Source organism: Oryctolagus cuniculus, chromosome 2 (genome assembly GCF_964237555.1).
Source record: "Oryctolagus cuniculus chromosome 2, mOryCun1.1, whole genome shotgun sequence".
In the NCBI taxonomy this organism is placed as follows: Eukaryota; Metazoa; Chordata; class Mammalia; order Lagomorpha; family Leporidae; genus Oryctolagus; species Oryctolagus cuniculus.
The window spans coordinates 134,208,922-134,230,677 of NC_091433.1; the positions used below are offsets into that span (position 1 = coordinate 134,208,922).

Below are 21,756 nucleotides of genomic sequence, written 5' to 3' on the forward strand. Positions count from 1 at the left end.
CAATGTGTCAAACACCTGCCCTTGCATTAATTTAATACCTTTTTTTTAACCCAGTACATTCAAATCAGTATATTTTCAACAACACATACCATACAAAATTTATTGATAAACTATTTTACATATTTTACACACTTTAATTTAGACTAACCTCTTTCAAGTGGCTACACATGTGGCTACACAGTGGGTGCACAGGGGTAAATGTGGACATTGACAGGGAAAAGAAAGCACCAGAGAATCTTCCACCAGCAAGGAAATACTCATCTCAGAACTGACCACATGACAGCACCCAGCCCTGAGGGCTGGGGAGTGTAGTTCTACTATGTGCCCAGAAGACATAGCCTGGAATTTGCAAAACAACTTTCAGGACCACCACATTTTCCTTCATGAGTTGTATTTCCCTGTACTAACAAGAGCTACTGTAACTATTATGTGGACCAAGGCAGACAACTAGGAGGCAACTAGAAAAAGACTTTAATTTTTTCCCTATCATAAACATATTCAAACCAGTTATTAGCAACTAAACCTCACTCCACCTGAGCATGGACTCTTAGGTAGGCTCCATCATACTTTTCAGTCTCTCTTAGGAAATAAACTCTTCTAGACACTTCAAGTCACAAAACCGTCTCAACTCAGTGATTAAAACACAGCATCACATACAATTCTCGGAAGCTTATTTAGGTTGGGAAGTCTGTCTTTTGGGAATCAGGACCTGGAGGCTTCAGAAACCAGTTGTGGGCAGAGCCACTAAGGTCTTCGGTGTTTCCCTGCCCTATGCCTCTGTCTTTACTCTCCTCAGTGCATCCAGAATGAACTAGGGTGGGAGCAGAAGGGAGGCAAGGGGCAGGAAGAGTCCTGCCTTCTTGGTACCCACCTGAACTATAGCATTGATCTCCTTTCAGCTAACATCTAACATCAGTGGATGTTCAAAGCTGCCTCTTCCTCTTCCAACCCAACAACATTAAGACACATTTCCCATGAAGACACATTTCCCATGTGTCCCTAAGCTCACTGCTGCATTTTCTCCTTCAGCCTCTGAGAATCCCGTGGCTATTACCTTTGTTGATCTCATACACCTGTTGTTCATGTAATCCTCTTTGGTAGATTCTTTTAAATGTTTGTTTGTCTGTTTGTTTGAAAGGCAGAGTCACACACACACACACACACACACACAGAGAGGGGGTGGGGGGAGAGAGTTCTTCTATCCTCTGGTTTGTTCTCAGAATGTCCACAACAGTCAGGGCTGAGCCGGATCGAAGCCAGGACCCAGGAACTGTATCTAAGTCTCCCACATGTGTGTCAGGGACACAAGGACTTGGGCCTTCTTCTGCTACTTTCCCAGGCACATCAACAGGGAGCAGGATTGGAAGTGGAGTAGCCGGGAAAACCAGCACTCCAGTATGGAACATGAACATCATAAGTGGTGACTTAACCCACTATGCCACAACACCCACCCCTTTGGTAGGATTTGTAAAGTCCCTCCTGGGTCTCTCTCCATTGTGGCCAGCCCTGAAAATCACTCACTTCTGCAGGAGTTGCTCTGATGGTCCAGGAGCACAGGCTGATTCCGGTACAGCCACCTCTCCTTGCCACTGCATCCAGAGCCTCTGCCAGCAACGGACTCTGGACTTTAGGCTGTTTCCAGGCATAATCTGCAACCACCCTCTGAGCTACACAGATCCTGGCAGACCCATGTCAAGGCGAGAGTCTTTGAGAAGCCCTCCTGATCTGTTATGGCTGAAGGGATCTATCCTCACACCACTCCAATGGAGGGGAAGATAAATGTCTTCCCCAAAGAAACAGTATCCCTAATTTCCAACTTCTTCAACCTTTTTAGATCTTCCAAAAGAGTACAGAACTGGCTTTTGGCCACCACTGTGCAAGTCCTACACTGCTTTGATGTGGGAGTACTTGTCACCTACTACAGTTTGGTTTTGGTCCTTTTGAGACCTTCAGCTAAATTAGAAACAAAAAGGATCTCATTTTAGCATCCTGTTAAACTACAGTATGTTGAACCTTAATGTTAATGTCAGTAATTTTGCTTACATTGTATTATTTGATCAATGGGTAGATGTCAATATTTATTTACTGATACCAATGCATCTATCATGGATGTATTCACAAGTCTCAGAGAGCCTAGTTAGGAACTGATGAGGCAGACCTGATATTCCAGCTGTATACTGATGATGAAACATTAACTCCTTTTAGGAATCAGGGTAGAACAATCTACAAATCATTTAGAATTTTTTGAGTTGGAGGAAGCATAAGCACCCTTCTTGAAAGAGGAAGCAACTGGTGCTTTCATCTGAATGTGATTTCTCTGGCTAACTCACCATCTGTGTCACTCTGGCCTTGCTTGAGAAGCTTGTTCAGCTCTCTGAACTTGCACACATCAAAGAATCTGTTTCCTCTGGGTTGTCATGCAAGGTAACATCTCTAATTATAAGAAACCTTTGACTAAAGAAAAACCAATTGGTCATAACTCTAAAATAACAGGAACTTTTTTCTACATCCCAGTTTTTTTTTTTTTTTGCAAAGATTTACTATTTATATGAAAAGCTGGAGAGAGAGAGACGAGAGAGAAGGAGAGAAGAAAGAGAAACCATCTAGGCCATCTTCTGCCTTCTTTCCCAGGTGCATTAGCAGGGAGCTGGGTTGGAAACAGAGCAGCTGGGAGTCAAACCAGCACTCCAATATGGGATGCTGGCATTGCAAGAAGCAGCTTAACCCACTGTGCCACAATGCCAATCCTGTTTATGTTCCAGTGTTTAAAATAAAGAGGCATGTGGGCATGTGGCACAGTGGTTATGATGCCATTTACGACATCTGCATCCTATATCGGAGTACTTCAGTTCAAGTCCCAGCTCTGCTTCTAACTCCAGATTCCTGCTAATACAGTCCCTGGGAGGCAGCAAGTGATGTCCAAGTAGTTGAGTTCTTGCCACCCATGTGGGAGATCTGGATGGAGTGCCTGTCTTCTGGTTTCAGCCTGGCCTAGTCTTGGCTGTTGTGGGCTTTTGGGGAGTAAGCCAGGGGATAAGATCTCTCTCTCTCTCTCTCTCCCTCTCTCTATATCTGTCTTTCAAATAATAATAATAAAGAAGGAGATCACAACAAAGCAGGTAGTTTGAGAGATGCTGGAGGAAGATGTTGAAGAAAACCATCTCCCAGTGATGTCCTGACTTTGCACAGGTGCAGCCACTCCCTTCCACGTTCTCATGTTTGCTCCTTCCCTGTATAATACGAGGGACTGGCTTGAAGGGCACTGCTATAAAGCACATCAGGAGAGAGTCTGAGGAAGCCTCGCTGCAGTTCTTACAAAGTCAGGAGACTGCCTCTACAATCGTAGAGTGTCAAGCAGGAGACAAACTAGGAGGGTGCTATAGTTTGAATATGTTTGTGTCTCTCAAAGGGTCATATGTGAGAAAGTTGGTCCCCAGGGTGGTGGCACTGGGAGGGAGAGTGGACCTTTAAGAGATGAGGCCTACTGGGAGGTCCTTGAGTCAAGGGGACCTACCCCTCAAAGGATTGTGAGACCCAGTCTGTCTCTCTGCCTCTGGTCTGAGATGTGACTGCATGGTTCAGCATGTACTCTTACCATTGCAACATCTGCCAGAACTGAGCCAAGACAGGTGCCAGGTCCTTGAACCTGAAAAACCATGATCTAAATAAACCTCTCTTCATAAGTAGCCTGTGTCAAAGCTAATCCAGAGGTGTCTGCTTAACACTCAAGCACGAGAAATCTCAGCCTGACGTCATATTCCCAAAGCATTCTAGTGTGACCTAGTTTTGCTCTCCGTTTCTGCTCACTTCACCAGAAAGGAGGAATGATACTTTCGAAGCTGCTGACTCCTCCTGGACCTGCCTTCAAGAATACTGGGAGCAGGGGACACAGCAAATAAAGTCATGAGCTGTGGTTTAGCAGGTAAAGCCACCGCCTGCAGCACCAGCATCCCATATGTGCTCCAGTTCATGTCCTGGCTGCTCCTCTTCTGATCCAGCTCTCGGCTTATGGCCTGGGAAAGAAGTGGAAGATGGCCCACGTGCTTGGACCCTGTACCCACGTGGGAGACCAGGAAGAAGCTCCTGGCTCCTAGCTTTGGTTCAACTCAGCTGTGGCTGTTGTGGCCATCTAGGGAGTGAACCAGCAGATGGAAAACCTTTCTATATCTCTCTCTGTCTGTAACTCTACCTCTCAAATAAATAAATAAATAATATTTTTTAAAAAGGAAAGAAAAGAAAGTCATGAGCAGCTCACACTACAAGGCCCTTGTGTCTGCCAGACCCTAAATGCAAAGCTTCTTATTGGCAAAGAACAGCTTTATTGAGATATCACTGATGCACAGTAAGTGGCATGTATTTAAAATGTACAATTTGGCAAGATTTGCTGTACACATCTACATATGAAATCATTACTATCATCAATAAAAGTGGACAAATCCATCTTTCTCCATACTTCTTTCATTCACTCTCTCTGCCCTCCTCCCCATTCCCAGGCAATCATCAGTCTGACTTATATCACTATAGATTAAATTGTATTTTTATCTGTTTGTTATGTCACTGTAGATTAGATGGCTTTTATTTTACTCAGCATACTTATTTTGAGATCCATTCATGTTGCACATGCAAATAATTCACTTTTTTATTGTCAAGTAGTATACCTTCTTATGAATATATACAATTTGTTTCTGTTAACCTTTTGTTGCATATTTGGGTTCTCTCCTGTTTTTGACCATTACAAATAAAGGCACAGTGAACATTCATGCACAAATTATATTTGAATATAAACTTTCATTTATCTTGGCTATATGAAGTATCCTCAAAAGTTCATAAAAATACATATTGTGAAAAATACATGGGTTTCATATTTGTTTACACCAAAATAACCTTTTTTTTACTTGAAAAGCAGAGAAACAGAGAGGGGGACAGAGACAGACAGGCAGTGAGAGCTCTTATCTGCTGGTTCATTCTCCCAAATTGCCTGTATTGGCCAGAACTGGGCCAGGCCAAAGCCAGGAGCCAGGAACTCAATCCTGGTCTCCCTGAGAGGCAGGGACATAACTACTTGAGCCACCACCTGCTGCCTCCCAGGGTGCACATTAGCAAGAAGCTATAATCAGGAGCTGGAGTCAGAAATCAAATGCAGACTCTCCAAGACGGGGCATGGGCCTCTTCACTGGCGTTTCAGGTGCTAGGTTAAATGCCTGTCCTTTTTCTTACCTTTTGATTTCATTTTCCATGGATTTTTAAAAAACCTTTGTATACCTAGGAGTGGATGCATGGTATATGTTTAACTCTGTTCTCCAGTGTGGTTGTACCATTTTGCTTTCTCACCAGCGGTATATGAGAGTTTCAGTTGTCCGGTACCCTTGCCAACACATGGACTAGTCCATCTTTGTAGCTAATTCTAGTAAGTGTGCATTAGGTCCCACTGTAGTTTTAATTTGCATTTCCCTAGTGGCTAGTGATACTGAGCATATTTTCATGTGTTTGTTTGCTACAAGTGTTCTCCCTCCTTGCTTTTATGAAGTGCCTTTGTGTGTGTGTGTGTGTGTGTGTTGATGAAATAGGGCTTGTGGTCACCTAGCAGGTTTTCTTTCCCTCTGTGCATTTACCCAGGGCTTATCATCAGTGGGATTTTGTTTAAAAAGGTGTCAGTAGTAAACAAGTGCACAAGTGTGCCTACAAGTAGACATGTACATGTAATTGGCTCAGGAAAACGTTTTGTGACATAATGTTGGAGTGTGCATGCCTCAGAAGCCTCAAAACCAGTATCTGCAGGGCAGAGTGCCTTGCATGGCTATACTGATCGCAGAGGTTTCCCTTTAAACCAGGAAAAGCCTAGGAGCCAGTGTCATAGCTGGATGCGTCCTGCCAGGAAATGTGGCTGCAGCCGATAGGACACCATTGGTGGGCAAAGTAAGACAGCCAAAACGTGCTTACAGTCAGGTGTGTCCACGACGGCACCAAGTACATGGATTCAGAGGCCAGGTGGCTACGAATCTCCTCCTACTACTACCTTGAGGCTCTTGGGAAAATTAATTAACCTCATTTTTTTTTTTCATTTGCAGCCTCACAGGATTGTTGTACACTTGAGAGATTGGTATAGTGCATAGCAGAGCTCCTGGCATTCAGAGTCAGCACTGACTACACTCCAGCTATTTCTATGAAGGGGAAATTTAATGTGATGGTCAAGAGCGTGAACCAGACTTGGCTAGAACACTGACTGACTATTTCTACCTGTGTGGCCTTGGAAGTCACTTCACCTTTCTTTCTTTTTTTTCTTTTTTCGACAGGCAGAATTAGACAGTGAGAGAGAGAGAGAGACAGGGAGAGAAAGGTCTTCCCTTTCCATTGGTTCACCCCCGAAATGGCTTCTACGGCCGGCGCATCACACTGATCCGAAGGCAGGAGCCAGGTGCTTCTGCTGGTCTCCCATGAGATGCAGCGCCCAAGCACTTGGGCCATCCTCCACTGCACTCCCAGGCCACAGCAGAGAGCTAGACTGGAAGAGGAGCAACCGGGACAGAATCCGGCGCCCCAACCGGGACTAGAACCCAGGGTGCCAGCACCGAAGGTGGAGGATTAGCCTAGTGAGCCGCGGCGCCGACCTCGTCACTTCACCTTTCAGTGCCACAGTTTCCTCTTCTGGAAAATGATGTGGTACAGATCTCCAAGGCTTGCTAGGAACATGAGCTGAGTTCTTACCTGCAAAGCACTTAGAATGGGGGAGGCATGTTAGGGTCTAAGGAGCCTCCTTGCTGTTTCTAGCAATTACTTCATTCCAGTGTCTGTTATAGAGCATCTACAATGCACATGAAGTAGATGTTAGGAAGGATTTTAAAATTGTAAAGCACAGTCACTTTTTAAAAATTTACTTGAGAGGCAGAGAGAGACAGAGACAGAGAGAGAATAAGCTCTTATCTGCTGGTTCACTTCCCAAATGCCTGCAGTATCCAGAGTTAGGCCAGATTGAAGCTGGGAGCCAGAAATTCAGTCTAGGTCTCTCATGTGAGTGGAGGAACCCAATTACTTGAGCCATCACTGCTGTCCTCCAGTATCTGCATGAGGAAGTCAGGAGCTAGAACCAGGTATGAACCCAGGTAGTCTGATGTAGGGTATAGGTTAGCTGGCATTTTAACTGCTAGGCTAAAGAACACAAATCCTAAAAGAGAAAACACAGTTGGCAATGTCAGCCAACATGGTGTGTGACTAAATTCCACTGCAAGTACATGGGTAGGGAAATTCAGAGGCAGAGGGTTTGCCATGGGATTGGGGAGAGTACACAGTCTGAGCAGGCAGCTAAGGCATTAAGGCAGATCTTGAAGGAGGAGTAAGAATGACAAGGCCGGGGCTGGCGTCATGACACAGTAAGTGAATCCTCCACCTGCGGCACCGGCATCCCACATGGGCACTGGTTCTAGTCCCGGCTGCTCCTCTTCCCATCCAGCTCTCTGTTATGGCCTGGGAAAGCGGTAGAAGATGGCCCAAGTCCTTGGGCCCCTGCACCCGCGTGGAAGACCGGGAGGAGGCCCATTGCGGCCATTTGGGGAGTGGACCAACGGAGGGAGGACCTTTCTCTCTGTCTCTCCCTTTCATTGTCTGTAACTCTACCTCTCAAATGAATAAATAAAATCTTTAAAAAAAAAAAAAGGTCATACTACTGTACTACTGTAGTTTAAAAAAGAAAAGAGTGAGAGGGCCAGAGTTAGGGAGCAAAGAGGTTCTAGGTCCTGGGGCTGCGTAGGCAAGACAAGGCTGCAGAAACATGATGGTCCTCCCAGGGTCTAGTGAGAGGCCAGTGTGAACGGCATGGAAGGATGATTTTGGAGAGGTGGATTGGGGCCAGTTTGTGAAGGACCTTTAAGTGCTAGGCTATTGCATGAACATCTAAACTGTAAGCAGTGTGGAACCAGGCAGTGTATTGGCAATTTAGGACTTCAATGTTTATTTAAAAAATACTCATTAGAAAAAAAGTAGCAGTGTAAATACAGTCATGAACAGCTTAATTACGAGGATATATTCTGAAAAATTAGGCCATTTCGTCATTGTGTGAACCTTGTAGAATGCATTTACCGAAACCTAGACAGTGTAGGCCAATCACTGGACGTGACCTCTGGAAGCAGACAAGAGACAATGTAAGCATGAGATTCCTGTGGCTGCTGCCAGCATGACCTGGCATACTGTTCCTACAGTAAGCTTTTTTTCTATAAATAGAAGAACAATCTAAAACAGTGATCAAAGTGTGGTATAGTAAATACACACACCAGTACATAGCCATTCATTACTATCATCAAGTATCACCTGTGCACAGTTGTGCTGACAACACAGTTGGTTTGTTGACACCAGCACCACCACAAAGCAGTGAGGAATGCTCTGTGCTTTGATGTCACCATGGTTACCACATCACCACGCAATAGGGACTTTTCAGCTCCATTATGATCTTATGGAACCACCATCATATATGCAGTCTGCTGTTGACCAAAATGTCACTATGTGGTGCTCGGTTATTTAGGCTCCACTGCATATGAAGAAAATAAGAATCATGCAAGTTGGGGTTGGGGCGTAAGTTCAATGAACAAGTTGCACAGGCAGTCTGACAGACCACAAGCCGCCACCTTTGCTATAGAGCCAGATTACCCCGAGTGCCTGCTGTGGCTCAGGGGTTAGAAGGAAGGAAACTCGGACCTGTTGAGTGCCCACCCATGCCAGTGACTTACACAGAGATTACGTATTATTTTATTTAGTCCTCACAACAACCTATGAGAGCAATATTATCATTCTCATTTTAGAGGCAAAGAAACTGAATCCCAGAGAAGTCACAAGTGCAGTCAGTCACAGATCGGGGATTTGGACCCAGGTACCAGGCCCCAGAACCTCAGCATTTCCCACTTGACACCAGGTGCCTTTTCCCCCTAAAACTTACTGCAGCTCAAATTAAGTGAAGTAGCAAATGTGGTAACATAAAAACTTTCCTCCCGCCGGCGCCGTGGCTCAATAGGCTAATCCTCCACCTTGCGGCGCCGGCACACCGGCGGGTTCTAGTCCCGGTCGGGGCGCCGGATTCTGTCCCGGTTGCCCCTCTTCCAGGCCAGCTCTCTGCTGTGGCCCGGGAGTGCAGTGGAGGATGGCCCAGGTGCTTGGGCCCTGCACCCCATGGGAGACCAGGAGAAGCACCTGGCTCCTGGCTCCTGCCATCGGATCAGCGCGGTGCGCCGGCTGCAGCGGCGGCCATTGGAGGGTGAACCAACAGCAAAGGAAGACCTTTCTCTCTCTGTCTCTCTCTCTCACTGTCCACTCTGCCTGTCAAAAATAAAAAAAAATAAAAAAAAAAAACTTTCCTCCCGTCCTCTTTTCTCTCCTCAAGGGATGTCTAAATTTTACCCTCCCTTTGCCTTGAAACCACACCCAAATCACAGAGAGCTATAATTTCACAGTTTATTTTTTTTTAAGCTAACAACTTTTCCTTTCCTCCGCCTTTCCCTCTGCAACTTCTAACACACCCTACATGGCTTGATACTGTTCAGAGCTGAACACACATCTAATGGGAAATATTAAATAATGACTTTTGTGATTTCCTTTTTACCCCAAGGCTGATGAGAGCCATCTGTCTCAGGCTTCACAGAAAACCCAAAGGAAATGATGGCCATACTCTGTTTCACTTTGTTTACTGTCTACCAACAAGCACAGAGAAGCTGCTTGTTATTTTAATCTAAACAAGTTCCTCATTCTGCTTTTGAAAGTCATCCTCTGCAGGTAGAGTGTATGTGTGTGTGTGTGTGTGTGTGTGACTGCAAGAGAAACTTAGCATCCCTCCCTAATCAGTGCTGGATTCTGCAAGATTCTCACTTAACATGCTTCCTTCTATTTTTCTCCCAGAAGGTGCTAGATTTCTCAAATTGAATGCTGTATTCTCTGACTTATTGTCACTCCCATAATGCAAGAAGTCATATCCCTCCTTTATATATACTTTCTTGATTCCTCCAGCACTGATTATATTATAATTTGATTTTTTTTTTTTTTTTTTTTTGCCCACTCTAAAGTGGAATCCTGAGTCAGGTTGCACAGTCTTTCTTTCCAGCCTCAGATGTTCCTTGCCTGGAACTGATATGTTGTACTGCCTGTCTCCCGCATCACTCAGGGTGGTGTCTGTCACTCTGGGGTTCAGACTCATGTGGACTCACTGAGGAGGACCTGAGCTTAATTTCTAGCCCTGGGCTTAATTTCTAGGCCAAAGAGATTCATGTACAGCCTCCACAGCTGTCTTCTAAACATTCACTTTGGCAAGTGTTACCTTCATTCCATCAGGATTGTCCACTTTGAGGGGTCATCAGGCCAGTGTGTACAACTGTGCAATTCCAGCCCCAGTGCACAGCTGTCACCTAGACTACCACGTGAGTAGTGCTCCTGGAACTGAGCAGGGCACATCTGCCCAACCATGCATAACAGCCTTTCAGCAGGAAACTTACTTTCCCCTAATAGAAATGATTTTCTTCATCCTTAATGTGTTTTTTTGTTTGCCTGAACATTATAATCAAGGTCTTGTAAGTAAAAAAAAAAACAAAACAAAACAAAAAAAAAAACAAAAAAAACAGTGATACAAGCTATCTGGATGCTCTGTATGTCCATATTCCTTAAACCTTATCTTTATTTTCCTTATATTTTTATTATTTTTCAGAATAACTGACCTTGTTTTAAAAGAATTTTAAAGTCAATGAGCAATGAAAGTCTTGAGCGATGAAAGACTGCATTGTGTGTTGTCCCCAGTAAATGAGAGTGAATTTAGAAAAGAGGAGTTTTTAACAGGAGGCAAAACAGTCATCACACCAACGGCTCTAAACCCAGTCACATTTATTTCAAAACATAAGGTTCAGTGCATATTAATAAATATCATTAACACTGCTGTGCCTGTTCCGTGAAGACACTCTGCTAAGAACCGGAGAAAAAGAGTGTTCTTTACAGTTGGGTCCCCGAAACAGCCTAGGCTGGGAATAGCCTCATGACTGTTGAGGGAAATTGGGGGAGGGCATGAGAGGAGTTGACAAAATCAGGAAGGATTTTCTACTCTTCTTTCCTTACTGGGACCTTAAAATTAAATATCTGGAGGTACAGAATATACCTTTACACACACACACACACACATACACACACACACAATCCTCAATTTTGGAGAAGAATCACTAGTGAGTATCAGGGTGAGAAACTGTCAACAAATCCCCAATTTGAATCAAAATCATATTACTCTGGTTGCTGCTGTGGTCAAGGCATTGTTCAGAGCCCAAGCAGCAGCTGATGCTGGGCTTAAAAGCCAGGCCCAACAACCATATCACAGACAGGAGCATTGAAGGTACTGCACAGTGCTGATGGCCACCTCAGGGAGCTCTCTGTAGATCTGCACCCCTTCAGCACTGGCTTTGTAGACGCCCGTCATCCTATGAATCCCACCCTCTGCGGCTGGGGGGCACACGCTAGCCAGGCAGCTGCCCAGGCCCCTCACCATGGAGGAAGCCCCAGCTGATGACTTCTTTTTCTGTAAACTCTAAATGAAGCAGAATCACACAGAGTTGGGTTCCTTCCTCCTAATGATAATAAATTGTTCCCAAGAGGCACAAAGGGAGCCCCCACACACACCTCCCCCACCCCCCCACCCCCCGCCCCCGCGCTGAGATCAGCCTCCGTGGCAGCAGGATGCGCCTGCTCTGGGAGCTTCGGGACATGGAGAGGCCCCTCGGCTACCCATGACTTCCTCAGATCCCCTTCCCAAAGACTCCACTTCCCAGACCGTGAAAAGGAATAGGAAGCTTCACCCTAAAAGCCACCATTGCTTGCAGTGGGTGAGGAAGGACAGAGAGAGCTCCTTCGTTTTGTTACATGATTTCATAGCCAAGAGCAAGCTGAAGGCCGCTACAGAGGTGCATACCTAGCACTGAGAGTTCAGTTTGCAAAAATTTCAAAGGGAAGGGTTGTCTCAGGTCTGGCACATCCGAAAGCAGCTGAAGGCCAAGACTAGCCGAGGAGCAACACCAGCAGGATGACCGGAGGCAGCCTCGTGTCCATGGGTACTAGAATCTCAGGGCTTCCTCTCAAGCAGGGCAGGGGCTCAGCAAGGTCCTTGGTCAGCTCCTCCATTTCCCAGCAGCGGCCCGGAGGTCTGGAGAGGTGGACTGGCCTCGCCATGCCACACAGCTGTACTATCTGCTCTGGGGACGTGGAGAGGTACTGAGGGGCTGCAGTGAGCGGGGAGGTGCAGTGAACATTGTGCAGCACATGGTGAGACAGCACTCAGAACCCCGTGCACCTGGAAGCTTCCCACCCCTGGGCCCTCTCCTGGTCGTCTGTCACGGGAACAGGCAGGTCCTGGAGGAGCTTCCCTCGGGCGGGATGCGCAGCTGCAGCTGCGCTCACTTCCCAGTGCGGGAGGCCGCCTGGATGGCTTTGATCCACTCTGTGCGCTCCTCGGGGGCGGCGGCTTGCAGGAAATAATGCACTTCATCAGCAGTGATGATCTCGAAGAGGTTCTCTGTATCACTCTTCTTGCCTGGTGAAACAGGAAGCAAATCACGCACAGGCACAAGCAAGGCCACCTGGCCCACACTCCGTCTGCAAGTCACAGATCCCTTTGGTTTTTATTGTTCTCGAAATTAAATATGCTGTTTTCAAACATACAAATACTGCATGATTGTATATACATATCATTCACATAGGTAGGAACATGGAGTATGATTATGTGTGTATATATTTTAAGAAATAAATTAACATTCAATGAGAGAAATATTTTCTTTCATAGTTTATAAGCAAACTAAATTTCTCATGTTTTTCTACCAATAGTGTTTAATGAGTAACTCCTAATAGGATCTAAAGAGTACCTTTTCTCTGTTCATAATATAAACCAAGGGCTGACAATAATAAAATAAAAGATATGTGATATATAATAATATAACATAATAATTATAATAATATACATCAGTGCCACAAGTAGAGCCTGAAGTGATTTTATCAGAAGTAGCACTTCTGTTGTAAGAGCAAAAAGCAATATACCAGTCAATACTGTGACAAGACTTAAAAAATCTATCTCAAATAAAAAAGCAGTATGCTCCCTGTTCTAAAACTAAAGCAGAATTCTAGGGGGCGTAGGAGTAGGCAGATCCAGGGGTAGCAAAACTCCATGCTTTGGCATCTGTGGTGTTTTTCTGACAGCCTCTGTAACACCATAACCAAGGTTAGGGCTGTCAAAGCCACATCTTGCCAGCGACACCATTTGTGTCCAACACCCACATGGTTGTTCCATGCTCCAGATCACAGACTTGTGAAGCAGGGGGGACCGAGAGGTCACCTGGGGCAAGCCCTGAAGTGTTAGAGCAGGAACTGATGCAGGGCAGGTGGTGATTCACCCAAGGACAGCCGTGTGACTGACCAGCAGCGACAAGTCACACCCCGGCTGCTCTGTCTGCTTCCACACTCCCTCTCTGCACGAATGCTCCTGTTGCTGTGGGCACTTCCTGGTCTGGAGAAGTAAAAGTTCTCCTTTAAGGACAGTCGTGACTGAATTACAGGCATCAGGAGCGAACAAGTTCTCTCTCCAGCTGAGCCAGTTCTGGGGTCGTAGATTTTACTCAGCACTGCTCGAGGACCACTGGGGACATCCGCAAGGCTACTTCAACCCCTGAGGTCTAAAGAGTGAAGCGACAGTTGGGAGCAAATAGCTTTTGGTCTCTCCAAGATTTTCAGACCGTTAATTCATTCACACTTATGCCAACTGACTGATCGATCACGGTTGACTCAGTATGTCCAGGTGTAGGGAGGGAGACTGAGCAGAAATCCCCTCCCACAGAAATTCATTCTTACCATGTGGGCAGAAATCCCCTCCCACAGAAATTCATTCTTACCATGTGGGCTGCTCTCCACTGAAGTCACCACACAGCCTCTCAAGTGAATCGCCCCCAGGGGGTCTTCTCCCTGCAGCAGAGAGGGGGTAGCCCATTATGTTTCCAATTATACTATACCCTTCTGGAGCAAAAGCCACATAGACTCACGTTGGTACAGATCAGGGCTTTCCAGACAAGTAAGAGCAGGAGGAGATTAAAGGAAACTGCTTCCTGATCTACAGTCCATCCAGATCCACTTCAGGAGGCACTGGGGAGGCTGGGTGAGAAAATATAAGTGAATCCGGACTTTAGAGCTAGAGGCAAGTGGAGGGGAGGTGGAGAGGCTGAGGCCACTGTGGCCCCCTGAAGAGAAGCTGTAGGTTTCCAGAGCTCTTTGGTCCCATGCCCCTGAGGCGAGAATGCTCTTGTAACTCACAGGATAGAAATCAAAGAACCCTGCGTTCAAGCAGAGACTGGAGACCGAATACAAATTTGCTTTATGTTTTGGAGGTGGCTCATTTTATCCAGGAAACGATTCTCTTCAACAATCGATTGCACAAATTGCTGTACTTAAGCAATGCTCTCACGGGGCTGCTGTTGTGGCATAGCAGTTAAGCCGCTGCCTGCAGCGCTGGCATCTCATATGGACACCAGTTTGAGTCCTTGCTGCTCCAGTTCCAATCCAGCTCCCTGCCAATGCACATGGGAAAGCAGCAGAAGATAGCCCAAGTGCTTAGGCCCCTGCACCCACATAGGAGACCTGGAAGAAGCTCCTGGCTGCTGGCTTCAACCTGGCCCAGGCCTGGTTGTTGTGGCCATTTGGGGAGTGAACCAGTGGGTGGAAGGTCTCTCTGTCTCTTCCTCTCTCTGTAATTCTACCCTGCAAATAAGCAAGTAAATCTTTAAAAAATTAAATAAAATACTACTGTCTTCCAAGTTGGCCTGGAAAAGGAATTACATTGTTTGTTTTGCATATTAAACCATGAGTACAGTGTTGGGCTGATTGAGTTCCCCTGAGAATATCAAATTAGGGCAAGCAAAACAAAATATGTTGAGTTAACTAAATAAGTTATAATATAGTGATTTTTTTCTTCTATCTCTGATATTATCCTTGCCTCAAAGGCCTAAGATCTTAGATCTTTGCATTGAGGAAGGATGGGAAAAGATAGAGGAGGACAGAAGAAAAAGAATTAGGAGGGAGATGAGGAGAAAAAAGGAGTGTGTGGAGAGTAGGAAGGGGGTTGGGGAGGCCAGCTCACAAACACAGTGGAAGCTTCTAGTTGATTGGATTTGAAAACCATAGAATCTCACCCCAGCAGGGTCGTAGTAGTGCAGGTAGGCAGGGTCTTCTCTCAGAACAAACTTCCTCACTTTCCAGTTTTTCCTCCTATGCCCCTGTATCCAGGATCAACATAAGGAATGGTGAGTTCATAGCATCACTCTACACACAGTACCTACATAATAAGTATTTGCTGAGTGGAAACAATAAAGAAAAGATGAAACGTGAAATCCAAGAGAACCAAGCTTTGACCCAGGGCTTTGTCAGGGATATAGCACAAAAGTCAGTTAATAATTTGGTTGCTTTTAAGCAGATGGATTAAATTATTCCTTATATTGATGTTCAAACTTAGTATTATATAATATGGTCCCATGTACATGTATTGTCTTAGGTTATGTAGGGGACCTTAGGGAAACTAAGATGTGGCCCTGCTCTTCAAGGAGATCATGACCTATTTGGAAATATAAAAGAGCAAATGCCTAAGTCAAGTAATTGATATAGATAATGGGTTTCAAAAGAATTAGATGAGGGATATACAACTGTGGGTTTAGGATGTCAACAAAAGCTTCCTGAAGACCTAAATTTATGAATATGGGGAAACTCAGGATTCAGATGAGTGGGAAACAGATGGATGGGAAAACTGACAACACCAAAGCGTGGCATATGTAGACACTGATGAATAAGACCAGTGTGGCTAGGACACAAGGTTTATGAGGAGTAGCAAAGGCAAGGTTGGAAAGGTGGACTTAGTAAAAATCAAACATGAGGATGTTGCCAACAGTTTTTGAGTAGGAAGTGAAAGACAATCACAGTTTAGAAAGATGAATAGGGTAACAATGCACAGAGTGGACCAACTGGGGGCGAGATGAAAGGGAAACCAGGATAAAGTCAATAAAGTAAAAGAAGTCCTTAGGGAATGACTGCGGTAATTGAGGCCTAAAATTATTAGGGAGTCACCTAAGGTAACAGAGATAGAAAAGCAAGCTACGTGGCTGTAACAGATATGACAAGCAATAGAATTAAACACTCATATCATCCAGACTGTGAGTTTTAAGGGCAGGATTCACCTCTTGCTTATCTTTGTTCCCCTGTGCCTGACATAGTATCTGCTTGTGAAAATTGCCTTATATCTGTAATCTCCACAAACTGCACAGTGATTTCAGTTAGCCTACAGTAAGTCATGAAGGGGCTAGAATTGTGACACAGCAAGTTAATCCATTATTTATGATGCTGGCAGTGCATATCAGAATCCTTGTTCAAGGTCATGGTTTGCTCTGTTTCCTATAGACTTTCCTGTAGACATGCCTGGGAGGTAGCAGATTATAAATATCACGGAAATCTGATTCTGTGATTTTCTACAGAAAATTCAAATTACTTAAATGACTCCAGAAGCCAAAAATAAACTACCATTAGATAAGAAGATATATAGTTCCTATATATCAATCAATACAAAGAATATTATGATTTCTAAAGCATCACATATCCACAGGCACAAATGCAAATTTTCCAATAGTTTTCATTGTGCTTACATAGTTTTACCAAACAGTACATCATTCATAAAGCCAGATCAGAGGACTATAAAGGGAGCTTTTAAGAATGGGCCTACATTTGTTTCGGCTGAGCAAATGGTTAAGGACCTCATTTCCAAAGAACTTTTAACTTGACTGAAGGATGGATACAGGAGCCCTGTGAGTGCAGAAAATATGTCTGTTTACTGTATTGTATCCAGGATGGCTTTTGCAGTGTATGAACTTCTGAAAGTATGAATTCCTACTCTTTGCTTTGGCTCATGTTGAACATAAAATGAGGACACCAAAGCTGCTACCCCACACCACTTCCTCCTCTTCTGCAGACGCAGTGTCATACAAGCTCTTGCACTTGCTGAGTGACCAAGTTATCCTGAGTCAATGGAAGAGGAAGGCTACAGGAGGAAGTGAAATCAGCCAACCCTGGCCAACCACCATATTCCCTTGAAGTCCTCATTGACATCACAAAGTGGTACACTGGAAGAGTTTGATATTAGTCAGTGGATGTGTGGTCATATGTCACTTCATGTGTGTTTCCTGAAGAATTTTAAGGAAAGCATGTGTGCCTGGGCTTTCCAACAATTGTTGAGGAACTGTCAAAATCATCTACTTAGATTCAATTTAGTTCACTGCACAGATGTTTATTGCCTATTATAGATCAAGAAGGAGACTGAACTCTGCAGCAGAAACAAGAAAAGCATGTACAGCGACTTGACCGTCCTTCCATCTCCATATGATTGAGAATTAAACAACTGGGTGTTTAATTCATTGTTATAATAGAAGATACTGAATAATCCAGGATCCTTCATTCTCTAACTCTCTCCATCTTCTAAGCAGAATTATTTGCCCTGGGAGAGAGAAATGGGAAGAACAAAGGTGGAAGAGAACGATCTTCCAGGGGAACGCAGTGGCTTCCCACATGTGGGATATATGGAGCATGGTGTCCTTTCTCATGAGAAGTGTTCTGTGCAGATTAACTCTGGCCAGCTCTCAGCAGAGGACACACAATGGTTCATGTTTTTGTGGAAATTAAAAAAAAAAATGTTTAATCCCCTCAGGAGATTCTGCTGTGAAACAGAGTTCCTAACTGCTGAGTTCAAAGATTAGAAACAATAAAGGGAAATATCAATTCAAAGAAAACAGAATTTTCCTTCCTCCCTATCCCTCAGCCAAAAAAAAAATTTTTTTGGAGAAAAGTATATAAGAGAACAGAGGTCCTGGATGCACATAGATTTCTGTTTTCTTTGAGCAAAAAGGAAGATGGTAAGGATGACTATGTAAATAGTTACATTTTGGTAACAGGACAAATTAGAAGAAAAAGGCCAGTGGTTTTCAGCCTTGGTTGCATAGCAAAAGTGCTTGGGAGTTGTAAAAATCCAGAGATTCTGATTTAGTTAGCCTGGAATACAATTTTAACAGCTCCACGTGGGAGTCAAAAGTGCACCAGTAGACTAAGTCTAAATTGTACCTCATAAAGGCCAAGTAAGGGAAGGCAAACCCAAAAACCTGAATCACCTTACCTCTAGTTCCCAGTATCTCCCCCACTGGCACCGTTCCCTCAGCTGACTTTTGATCATCCATGGCCTCTGACTGGGGTGCTTCATCCAAACGTGGCTCCAGGCCAGCCCAGGCTTTACCTATCACTAGCCTTCACACTTTGCTTTCTAAGAGTCTTGTTCTAGATTAGGGCTTGTCTAAGTGACTAACTCAAAAAACAACTGGTAACATAGAATTACAGGAGGAATCAATCAAATAAGGAAGTAATGAACTTCTCTCCCAAGTCACTCTTGTCTCAGTCGTCACCTTCTGGCACCTGTAGCCAAAGAGCAGGAACACAGAAATGTTTGGCAGAACTAATGGGGGAGCCAGCCGTGGGCAAGCGCTGGCCATGGGCAGCTGCCAGAGCCTTTCCTGCGATTACTCAGATGGTTACTTTGTCATAAAAAGATATTAGAATAGTTCTTGCATTCTTTTTTAAATCTTTGCTGTGCATTTCTTATGATCCTAAAATCCAAATTATATCTAATTTCACCCGGCCCAAAGTCCCCCTTTTGAAGTATAAATATATACTCTGCTTTGATTCCCTCCTTGCTCATCCATTCATCACTAAGTGGAAGTTAAGGTAGTGAACTCCTTCAATCCCATGGGGCACATAGACTGCAGGGAACAGGTCCTCTCCATATGTCCTAAGCAGTGCTTCTCAGCTCACAGAACAGGCAGAAGGCGAGGCGCTGGCCCTCTGAAGCAGCACTGGCTCCTGCGACTGCACATGCCAGTCTCCATTCGTTTCACCCTGAATGCTTGCACATCTTCCTGCTGCTTCTCCCTGTGGCAGGTGCTGGCCCTGGCTTCCTCACTCATTCCCCACCCTGTGTTTCTCTTACCTCTTAGCATCATGTGCCTTAGCATCTGGTAACTGGCTATAGCTTGTCAGCTCACAGCAGCTCTGTCTTCCAGAATGATGGAGGACTGTACCTGGGGGCACTTGACTTGCCCCAAGACTGCGCCATCAGACTGGATTTGACCTTTGCCTGCTGCTCCCGTGGAGTTGGCCTCAGGCGTGTCCTGCTTTGGCGCCTGCCGTGTCCTATCCACAATCTGGAATGCACGCTCTTGCTCTCAGTAGCCAGTAGCATGAGGTGTTCCTTTTCTACACGTGGCCTGTTCAGATTTCCCTCTTTGTTTAAAGGAAAGAGAGAAAAGTACCCAAGTACTTTTACCATGAAACATCTGTCTTTTGGACGGCATCTTCTAGACAATTTGTTTCCTCCAACCAACAAAAAGGGAAATATTTTTCTTAAAGTATTTTTATTCCTATGACATTGATGAAAGAGACATTTCCTGTTCCTCAGGGCGTCTTCTGCCCTCCCTGGCTTAGCCCTCCTGACCTGCTGCCTTGATCATACTTAGGTATCTTATGTCTTTCACTCCATGGGTTTTATTTTCTGAATGATTATTGCCAAGTAAACTAAATGCTGTTTGGTCATTTCAAAGAAAAGGATTTGATAAGGTGGACAGGTTGGAAGGCAACAGAGGTGGCCACTCACCTGCTTCAGTAAACATCCCTGCTTGATGATGACCCCTCTGAATTCCTCTTTCAGAATCACATCATCGTCACTGGAATTCTCTTCACAGAAGAACCCACTGTCTGGCTATTGGGAAACCAGGCAGCAAGATGACTTTACCAGTCTTCAGCATATATACCACCCCCACATCTCCCTCCCCTCCAGCCACCACAGCAGCTCCTAATTTTCCTTCTGCCGACTGAACATGCCCAAACTGAACTTGAAAGGTTGTCCTTGGTTAGCTCACTTTCCCCTCCTCAATTTTCTTCTCCTGGTTGTTGCTGTTTTCTTGTCTGCACTCAGACACAATCTTGTCAATACCCTTTCCTTGTCCAGGCGTCCTCAAACTACATCCTAAGATGAGCTCAGCCTTCCTCACTGTGCACATTTCTGCCTTCAAAGCCTTCTTTCTCTTGGGACCTCACGGCCACATGCTTGAAAGCAGAGTGCTAGTATAGAAGACTCTACATACACAGCATTATATCCATTGAATCCTTTGCCACCCAGCCCTGTTCCTACTTTGAGAAGACCAAATGCGGTTGTCCAGCCTCATCCCTTGGGCTCAGGAGAGAATTGTGACTTGCTCAGATATGAGTGATGAGTCATACTGTGAGAGGCCACTATGATGGGTATTTTTAGAGTCCTGCATTTATAAAAGGCTAGAAACACCCATCTCAAAGGCCTAAAAAAATTACTGACAGTGGAACTTTCCCCAAAGCGAAATGAAACTCTCTCTGGGATGTTCCTTTTGTAAGAAGGATGCTTCTGTGGAGTAGATTCCTCACTTCTGCACTCTGATCCAAAATAGAAACAAAATGGCCAAAAGTCCCCCTAGAAATCCACTGTTGCTGTAAGTCTCACGTGGCCCAAGAGTAGGTCCGTGTTATGTAATACAGTGTTTCCCAACCTGCAGTCAGCATACAGGAGGAACACAAGATGACAGTAGGCAGTGACGTACATAAACATATTTTGTACTTGCACTAAGAGGTACATATTTTAATGTGTATTTGAAAAAATATACCTAGCACATCAAACCTAAGCTCCATGGGGGCCAGAATTTTTGCCTGTTTTTCCCCCTACTCTTCCATCTCCTTTGTCTAGGAGAGTGCTTGTCATGTACAAAGATAATTCACTTTCGTGTGAATTGCTGCTTAGAATAAGAAAAGAGTAATGTTTAAAAAGTCAAATGTATAGGACACTGTTCAAGCAAACAATCATTTTCTTTATAAACCGAGTCACCTGGCCAGGGCTGGGGCAGCAGAGGTTCAGAATGGGCCTTCGAGCTTCAAGGCTTCGAGCATTTCTCTTGGTTCCGGCCGACCTCTTCCTCCCCTTACACTCCAGTCATTTCCCTCCTAGCAGTTCTCCTGTAGGATTGGGCCCTTCCTTTTGCATATGCGACTATGCACTAAAATCAGACCAGAATCTGCCCAGGGCAGCCTCCACCGTAAGAGGAATAGGTGGATAGCTTTTCTCACTTACAAAGTAGTAGAAGGCATCGGGATTGTCCAGAAAGGGGTTTTCAGCAGTTCCATCCGCGGCATTCTTGGACAGGTCTCCCGCAGGCTGCAGGTAGCCTTCACTGAGCATTGAGGAGGCAATCATGAGGCCTTCCTGGCGATTCCGAACAGACTGGTTGGATACCAGCCAGTCGATGACACAGCTACCTGGACGGGACGGGCAGAGGGCAGGTTAACTCTCCTTCCCAAAGAACAAGACACTGGCCCTCAACCCTGAGCTGGCTGCAGAGCGCCAGTGTGTCTGACTTGTCTCGTCTGCCCTGTTAGTCCAAGAAGGAGAATGCAAGGTCAGAGGGATGGCTACCTGGAAACAAAGGAGCCCTGTAAAGATTTTCAAAAACATTTACCTACTGCTTAAAAAGACAAGGCATACACATATCAGAGAAATCAGTTTTTAACTAACCCATTCATGTATTCCACTAACATTTACTGAGCATCTACTGATGAGTTTTTGGGAGATTCACTAAAAATCTAAAGATAGAGATGGCTGATGAATAAGTATTT

The 21,756-nt window shown here is 44.9% G+C and overlaps 1 protein-coding gene across 5 annotated transcripts in view; it reads right to left on the minus strand.

Moving 5' to 3' along the window:
• Positions 1–10,831: 10,831 nt before the first annotated feature.
• The window catches only part of PLEK (pleckstrin), a 133,683-nt gene continuing 122,758 nt past the window's right edge, over positions 10,832–21,756 (minus strand). For all 5 annotated transcript variants that reach the window (XM_070069027.1, XM_017340715.3, XM_070069028.1 and 2 more), the window contains 5 exons: positions 21,215–21,399; positions 19,715–19,819; positions 15,174–15,257; positions 13,884–13,953; positions 10,832–12,535 (listed from right to left, as the gene is read on the minus strand). In XM_070069027.1, coding sequence (XP_069925128.1) covers positions 12,399–12,535; positions 13,884–13,953; positions 15,174–15,257; positions 19,715–19,819; positions 21,215–21,399 — 581 coding nt within the window. In that variant the 3' untranslated portion in view covers positions 10,832–12,398. The remainder of the gene's footprint in view (positions 12,536–13,883; positions 13,954–15,173; positions 15,258–19,714; positions 19,820–21,214; positions 21,400–21,756) is intronic.